Consider the following 9,055-nt stretch of genomic DNA (forward strand, 5'->3'; position numbering starts at 1 on the left):
GACCTTTCTGAAATAGGCAACGCTTCGTATTCCTCCCACACGATTAACACCAGGTCCCGCTATTTCTGCCGTTAGCTCACAATGCAATCGCTGCTGCTGCCCAGGGCCACCAGAAGAGCAAGTTCAGCGTGAGGGCCGTGCTGCGGGTTTGCAGAGACCCCTGTGAAGGCAGTGGTGGGAAAGGTTGTACCCAGTGAAAAGGCAGCAGCAGCTCTTCTTAGGACCACATTAAATCGCACTGTCTGATGGATTTTCTAGGACAGATTTCTTCACTTTCTTATTTGCCAGAAAGAAAACCTTTTTGGTTGGGTTTTTTTTTTCTTTTAATTTTCCTTGAACCACAGCACTGCAGACCAAGTCTGCCAAGGGCTCCAGCAGTGATTTGGAGATGTGCACCTTCCCTTCCCATGCTGGGGAATGCCAAGGGCGGGCAGGGAGCGGACAGCACTTACCTAGGCGAGCCCCAGCTGAGCCCCACCTGAGGAGGGTCGGTGGGGGACCCTCTGCCACAGCTGCCAACGAGGAGGACATCGAAGGTCCCCAGGGGGAGAGGGCACCAGAGGAGAGACACCTGCTACAGCACAGTGTTACAGGGAACAGCAGCTCCCTGCTGCATTCATAGGAAGCCTTAAGGTATTACTGTGTTTAAAGAAATGTTAGGAAAGCTATATGATTGAAATATTACTGTAAACAGAAGGGAAAACTAAGCTTAAAACACACTCTTGTGTGCAAAAACCCAAGGGTAAAAATGCCCCGCACTTAGCACTGTCACTAAATGACTGTGTAATTTAATTTCCCAGAAACCCATTAGCTTTCACAAAAGGAAAATGAAGAACAGATGAGAGCAATTCTTTGGTGTGAGCAGAATTTATTTAATGTAATACCTGGGGAAAAAAAAAATAAAAGAAAAAAAGAAAAATCTGAAATTGTACCAACAGATAGAAAACACCACGACTCTGGAAAGCGTCAGCCTCCAGACCAGTGGCTCCACACCCGCAGCAGCAGGTCAGGGCCCAGGTTTTACAGGTCAGGCTGCCGAGAACCCAACACTCCAGGCCAGAGCCGGCACACAGCCAGATGAAGAAACACCCAGAACAAAAGAACATGCGCATTGCTAGCCGAGAGAAGAAGAAAAGGGATGGACCATGCCCCAAAAGGACAATAAAAATTCTTAGAAGGAAACTTAAATGCTTCTATTTGCCAGAATTCTAATATGCAGCAATTTAGAAAAAACTCATTTTTAAAAAAACATGAGCCTATCTGAAGCAACAAGACATGAAGATTTCCTAGGGTGAAGCAATGAAATAGTATGAGAAAAGTAGCCATGATGACATGGCTTACCTGCAGATGAGTCACCATCTTGGTATTTTGATCTTCAATAATCAAAACAATAAGTGATTTGATAAAATGCAAACACAATGCTGTGAAACTGTATGATGCAGTTACTGTAAAGTAAATTTCAAGGAATGTTTCTGACATGAGAGGTGTATAATATATGGCTTGTGGTGGACCCATGTCTTAGAGCAGGAGACTTGCACCCCTGAGTATTTTAACCATGGATGATCTTATACTTGCATCTTTTTCTGTTTTTCTGAACTCTTAGCCTACAATAATATTTGACAGATAATTATGTACTATGTGAAACTTATTAGCTCTCCTTTTACAATTTTCTTTACACTTACTGCCCTACTCCTGTAAAATGAGATGAACTGAAGCACTTGTCATAATCTTTATTGTGTCCCTATTTTGTCATTTTCTTCTTTTAACATTTTCCTCTTTCTTTCTAATGAATTCTCTGAAGGATTCAAAAGACTCTGTCCCCACCATTCTCCAAGTTAATACTGATGTAACTGCGTATAAATTATTTCAGATCAATCTTGCCATTACTCATGTCTCTGGAGATCGCTTCCATTGTGATGCCTATTTTATTCCACATGTTAAATTAGTAATGATTACAGAGGGCAATTCAAGGAAATCTATTATTTTGGACAAATACAAGGCCAACTCACTACTCGCATCTCCCATCTCCTTTCCTAAAAGGTATAAGATTTCTAGCAAAAAAATGTAATAGCATTATTCTTAACATTTGCCATTTTAGTAGCTCTTCACCCTTGCTTGCTTCCTACTGTTGCCTTCACCATCATAAAGTCATTGTGTTAAGTTCTACCTCTTTGATTTCAAAATTCTTTTACTGAAGTGCTACTGAGGAAGAAAACCAGCAGTTTTTCTGAAGATTAGACAGACTCTTAACTGAGAAACAATTCAGATGCATGCCTTTTTTTAAGTTGTATTTTGAAGTTCAAAAGCCTTTCCTTTTACTGACAATAACTTTTCCCAAATTATGATTTAAAAGGCTTATATCACCTGTTTAAGAACCATATCAACACTGGAAAGCTTAGAGAAGCTTTAGCTATTTACCACATTGCTTTAAAAAATGACCCTAATGCTCATCTTTAAAAATACTTACCACTCTATCCAAGCTGACAGGAGTACTGGAGTACTTAGCTTACAAGGCAACCAATACATTTTACAATAAAAATGAGACACAGTCACGTCACTAGTTTGAAAGACGCACTGGCAGAAGCACAGCCATTCTAACAAACATACGCCATCAGGTAATCAAGTGAACAGTAGCACTAAACTCAGAAGGCATCCCAATCCAGATTTTGATCATTCGTACGTATGATTAATCCACAGAATGAGTCTTTAGTTTCACAGTAACTTAGAAGACTACCTTTGAAAATTCATGGATTTGGCCTCAACCCATCAAGCACCTCTCTGCTCCTGCTGCCTTTAGCTCCACACGGCCATTGCTACCCAGTGCATACCTATTGACCGCCTGCTACATTGGTACAAGACAGTTAAACACTAATTGAGGGTAAAATAAATGGCATGTATATATATATATGTAAAATTTACTTGCAAGCCCAGTTTTGTGAAGCCTGACAACAAACCACCTGAGTGATTCAAGCGTACTAAGCACAACCAACATTAAAGGAAGCCACACTGCGAAAAAACCAACATGTATTACTCTGCTTTCATGAGCACACTATGTTTAGTTCTTTCTCCTATGTATTTCAGTCAGAACAAAAATCAGTCTTACCCTTTATATTCACAGTGTAAAGAGTTACAGTATAGAAAACTATATTTTGATTAACAATCTGCATCTTTTATAGCTCTAATCACTGTAACAAGCTTCTACTCCCTCCCTTGTAAATACTGACTCATGTGTCTTGACTTTCCTGCACTGTTGGGTCCCCCATACTCTTAATGATGGCCATAAGAAAGTATCCTGACCATACCTAGCATGAAGCAAGAGTTAGGTTCATTAGGAAGAGGAGCACAGTTACCACCTCACTAGGATACTAACAGAGGTGAGTGTTACAACATCACCAGATGACCTGAAATAGCCTAGTAACTACAACCCTGTGGCTGGGCCACTAGAGTCAGTAAGGTCAGGAAGATGCAAATGATCTAAAAGCTTCCATTCCTACACGTTCAGAGTTTCAGATGATGACAGCTTCCAGGTCCTAGTTGACAGGTCTTCAAACCCTGTGGCTAGCCTGGGAACACCCAGAGCTCTAAAATTTAACCCAATTAAACCACAGAGCAACAAGTTAAAGAAATAATGAGAAAACAAGGAAGCATACTTGAAAGAAAACTTAGAAGAATGATCTCTTTCTGCTCCAAGGGACTGATTTCAACATGGCAAGCTTATATTCAACCACCACTGTTTCATCCACTATTAACTAAATTGTTTAATGACTTTTTATCATGTACAGGCCTGTGGAACTGTGTAGTACACAGATGATGAATAAGGAGAACAAAAGTTTTGCCTTCATCCTTTCTTCCTTTTGTGGACAGACAGACACACAAAAGAAATTAAGTCATCCACATCAAGTTTCCAAGAAGAATCAACAAAAACCCCTTTAAGCTATACTCAAGAATGATCTCCTTCTTTTCTTCCCAATAAGCAGAAGTAGAAAAGCTCAGTAGAATGAAGTTCAGGGAACAGTACAAGAGATGATACAATACCACATGCTTAAAGGGTCCTAGCAAAAACTGACCTTTCTTTGCAAGTGCAGAGTACTAAAAGGCAGCATAAACTACAGAGAAAGGAATCCGGTATCCTTGTGAATTGTTTTCTAGAGTGTAATTAAAACAGAAAAACATTGAATAAGCAAAGTTATCACGTCTAAATGGAGCTACAATACCGCTAATATATCTTAGCCCGATTTCCTACCTATCTCTATGGATACTGACAGACTACGCTGGTGCCAAGAGGATTCAGTGGTTTTACTTAAAATACAAGCAACGGCCCTTCTTTTTTTATACTAACAAATCAACAGGATAATTCTGGAATTCATTAGTGAAGAACACTAACCAATCCAACATAATAGCTTTACTTCCTCTGCAAAACACTTCAAAAAATATCTAAATGAATATGGAAATGCATCTTTCTGTGGTAAATTGTTCATTATTGAATCATTATCAACTCTTGTTAGACAAAATTTCTCTCTTTTGCAATGTACAAGATCATTAAAATGTTTGAGAGCTCCATCATGAAAGACAGTGGCACTTTATAATCCACTATCTCTTCAGGCAAATATGCTTACGGCTGAACATAATACACAAAATAACAACATCCCCTTGACACACAATTCTTTCTTTTAATGGTGCTCTTAAGAGTTGACAGCAATGGTGAAATATGTTGTTGCTCTTTTTCTTTTTTTTTAAAGTAGTTTTTAACTATTTCAGAGATGTATTTCAGTCATGATAAAATGTTGGGAAGTGTTTCTCAACTTTTCAGTGTGGAACCCTAGACGCTCCATCACTCCTATTAGCCTAGTGAGATATTTCCAATAAGCTCATCAAGTCCATGTTCTGAGCCTCCATCTCCTTTTAACCTCTGAAGATCACAGAATAATCAATCAATGCATTAAATATCATCTACAGTAGCTAATAAAAGGGATGCTTTCATTCTGTTTATGGGAACGCGTTCACAATTTGACATCAACAAACTGTAAGATCTTTGTCTCGTCTAAAAAACTTAAAAAGATCTCTCATTTGGCTTTTCAATAATAGACAAAAAACCATAAACCCAGATAGCAATACTACACAGAAAACTACTACTCAAAGTTTTTATGTAGCCTTTATCATTCCTCTCTTCAAACTTTCACCATCAACTTTGCCGCAAAAAGCATGATATTAAAGTATGACACACAAAGCTGCGTCCTATACTGTAATATCAGTAAAATTAATATAATTTTTTGTTCTGACAGCAAAACTCACAGGTGGAATACTTTTAAAAGCGTAGAGTTTTGAGGTGTACATTTCTTAGAGATATATACTGAAAGCTTTCTATACATCTTTGCTGCATATAGAAGGAAATGAAGTACTATTGCTCCAACAAAACAAAATCCAGAAGAACCGTTAGCCATAAAGCATCACAGAACTATTTCAGCTCACAGCTGCTTCGGGTAAATGACTGACACATACACGTCTTGTAATTCATTAATTCTCTCTACAAAACAATCTCAATGGAGGCATCTTCTCAAATCTGTATTAATGATGTAATTCTAGTACGTCTAATGGAATCACCTAGCCATCTCTTCAATAAAACTGAAAAACTAACAAGATACAGTTTCACCAATTATTTTCTTCATATATTTAAAGGCATATATTCTTTAGAAATTGGATGGCTCTAAAGAAAAATCATGACCAGGTAGTTTGTCTTTGGTAATACAAATTAAAAAAAAAAAAAAATCTCAAACTTTGCTATATATTTTTGTAAAATAACATCAGAACCAGCTACAAAGCCTAGAGCCATTCCATATGTGCTCCTGATCAAAATACTAGAAAAGCAACAGAAGTAACCTGAAGTCTTTATTAAGTCTCCTGTACTTAAACAAGACAATATATTTGAGATAATATTAAAGGGAAGCTCTATCAAAAAAACTAAGGGAAACTACATTTTAGCTTTACTACCTTCAGATATAAGTATCATTGACCAATTGACACGTACTCTCTTTACACAAAGTCTACAGAGATGGTAATTTTAAAATTACGTATTTTCAGGTTCATATATGAAGATTTAAACAAAATTCTGGTTTCAGCAATAGCTGTGCTTTGTCTGTCTCTGTTTCAGAGAAAATTAAAGTAGTAAACAAAGACTGAGCAAAGTAGAAAGATTTCCAAAAGAAATTGCAGACCACCAGGATTTGGATTTAGGTAATCCACTTAGATTACCATGGCTATGTCTTAAAAGGACAATACTGAGATCACAAAATAGGTCATGTCTACAACACACAGAATACATAACTGAAACAATGTCATTTGGACAAATTCCGAAAAAATATTCAGAATCATCCCTAAGTTTAAGACATAAGAAAAAAAGAAATGAAAGACCATGTATTGCCAAACAATAAACATTTTGAAATAAACACTGTTATGTTCCAAACTGGAACACGGAGAAGAGTTTCAAACAATGTCATCAATACATTAACATGTTTCAGGTAACACAAAAATGCAGGCAATGAAAAAAAAGCTTTCAATACCTAAGCCCACAATATAATACACATTTTGCTTGCTTGTTTTTCCAGTTTCAAAAGCAGAAAATGTTGCACACCCACAGGCCCGGGAGCAGTAACAATTACCTAGTAAAATAGAAGTTTGCTTCTATTTCTTAGAAGTGCCAATGTTTCCAATACAACAAATATCGAAGAAACTAGAAAATTAAAAATAAGAGGCAAGCCCTCAAATTACTGAGGAAAAGCCTAAAGTAAATTAGTAGGTAGTTCAGGAATTGATAGTGTTAGAAATATAGTAATTTTTTTTTTTAAACACACATATTAAGAATTGCTATAGAAGTCTTGTCAGCAAAAGTAAAGGGAAATTCTGATTTAAAATAATTTAGGATTTTCAAGAGAAATGTAAAAATCAAATAAAAATATATCAGCTTTCTATGTTCCTTCTTCTAAGAAGTCCTGGACAATGGCCTTTATGAGGAATTTGCTCAATATAAAAAGATTTCAGTAGGAGAGTCAGTGTTGCTATATGAAACAGAGCAACTTCCAGATGCCTGACATGTCAGGCTGAGACAAGGGAATGAAAAATGTCTCTTTCTGACCAAAGAGGCTTTGAGGGGATACTCGTAAAGAATTACCTACTTACCCATCAGATTTGAGTTCATGAAAGGTGTCGGGGACAATCCTTCATGGGGCCCTAATCGACTGTCATTCAAGTGATCACTGTAATGAGGACTGTCTGCAAAACCCTAGAGAAAAAAAAGACCAGAGTATTAAACAGATTATTTGGCAGCCCTGCTAATTGAGTGTAATGACACTTTCCTAATTAAATGTGCAGAGTCACAATGGTCATTAATCACAAAAGTTGGCTTTTGGGTCTATCTCACAGAATTACTCCCTGCCCACATTTTACCTTCTCGCCCCTTTTTTTTTTCTCCCCCATCAAAAAGAAACCACATATTTCTTTATAAGCTGTGCCCTCACGGACAATATTTCTAAAAATTGAATAATACTGGGATATTTTGATATTTGAATCCTCTTAGTGTTAAATTGCTAATCCCAGAGAATAAAATTAGTCTGAAGAAGTCGCAACTGATTTTTTTCCCCCCCTAAGATTTCTGTTTGCATTAATAAAACAACACAGTAAAAAAGTCAGGAAGAGCCACTGACATTAGGAAAAAAATGTTACTGCAAACGAGAAGAAGGAATTCCATTTCTCCTTGCAGCCTGCTATTAATGTTGCAGATTAATAGGCATTTTGACACTATCACATTACTAAACAGCATAGCTGACAAAAGGTTTACTTCCAAATAATACTTCCAATTAAACAAACAACTTTGTCACCTGAGTTGCAAACAAGCACTCAAACTGAAATACAGGTTTTCCTTTTCAAGCATTAGTCCAGCCAATGCAGCAGGCCTGGAGTGACCCTTATGCAGTGGGGAAACACTGCCTCATTAGAAGCCTCAGCCAAAGTAGAGAGACAGAAAACAGAGACGCCCTAGGATGCACATATTATTTAATTAACCCAATTACTTAAAATTCTCTTTTGTACGTTGCAAAATGTATGAAAAGGTATGAACCTGGTATTTGCCATTCAGACTGATCAGATGTGCACTGAATCACTTCTGTACCAAAATATGACAGATCTGGTACTCAAAATTGCACCTACTTTGTAGACAAAGTTTTGAAAAACATTTTGTAAACCTCACAATTCCCATTTCTTCACTTCTCTAAGCCTGGTAGAGAGAACCCAAAAGCTCAGGCCTAATTAAGGGAGGGGGAAAAATTGTTCACAGCTACCAGAAACAATCTCAAGTGCCCCGGGACTATAAAATCATCAATCACCAAACATTTATCATTTTTTCAGACCGCAGGCTCACGTTCAAGACAACATTAATGGGGCTGAAACAGGCCTGACGATCTTTGCAGGCGTGCTGTCAGATCTACCAAAGGGCTAAAGAACTGTCAAATCACTGCTGCTGCTTATGGATGCATGTCACAACTCTTGCTGCTATTCGGCTTTAAAAGTAATCTTCTGGGAGTCCCAACTCCCACATGAATCTTTGGCTGACTTTATCTAGTTCAGAATCAGCGATACACATGTGATAGGCATCCAGAAACGATCTTAGTGACATTTACAACTTGGTTATGACCACAAGGGTGTCCTCTGGTAACCATGACCTAGCCCCGCCTGTCAGACAAGCAGCGTGTAGCAGCAGCTGCCGAGGAAACAGAGTGGCTGCTAGCTAAGGTCAACACATGTGGTTTATTTTTATGCTGAAATGAAACAAAAAAGAAATTAAATCTGCTGAACAAAGAAACAAAAATTTGCAAATAGAGGACCAAAAAAAAAAAATAAAGCTTCTAATAAGGTAGCTTTCTATTTGGCTCTTGGCTTGCACTCAGTGTGGGGTTTTTAAAAACCTTTTTCCCTAAGACAATACTTCAAGTATATCTTATTTAAAAAAAAAAAAAAAAACAAAACAAAAAAAAAAAACCAAAAGGAGGACTTTACCAGTGATAAA

At 37.4% G+C, this 9,055-nt stretch overlaps 1 protein-coding gene across 7 annotated transcripts in view; it reads right to left on the bottom strand.

Annotated features, from left to right (window-relative positions):
• The window catches only part of TCF12 (transcription factor 12), a 171,707-nt gene that overhangs the window by 102,282 nt on the left and 60,370 nt on the right, over nt 1-9,055 (bottom strand). For all 7 annotated transcript variants that reach the window (XM_014944368.1, XM_014944365.1, XM_014944367.1 and 4 more), the window contains one exon: nt 7,174-7,276. In XM_014944368.1, the coding sequence (XP_014799854.1) occupies nt 7,174-7,276 (103 nt within the window). The remainder of the gene's footprint in view (nt 1-7,173; nt 7,277-9,055) is intronic.

This window comes from Calidris pugnax, unplaced genomic scaffold, assembly GCF_001431845.1.
Source record: "Calidris pugnax isolate Ruff unplaced genomic scaffold, ASM143184v1 scaffold70, whole genome shotgun sequence".
Taxonomy (NCBI): Eukaryota; Metazoa; Chordata; class Aves; order Charadriiformes; family Scolopacidae; genus Calidris; species Calidris pugnax.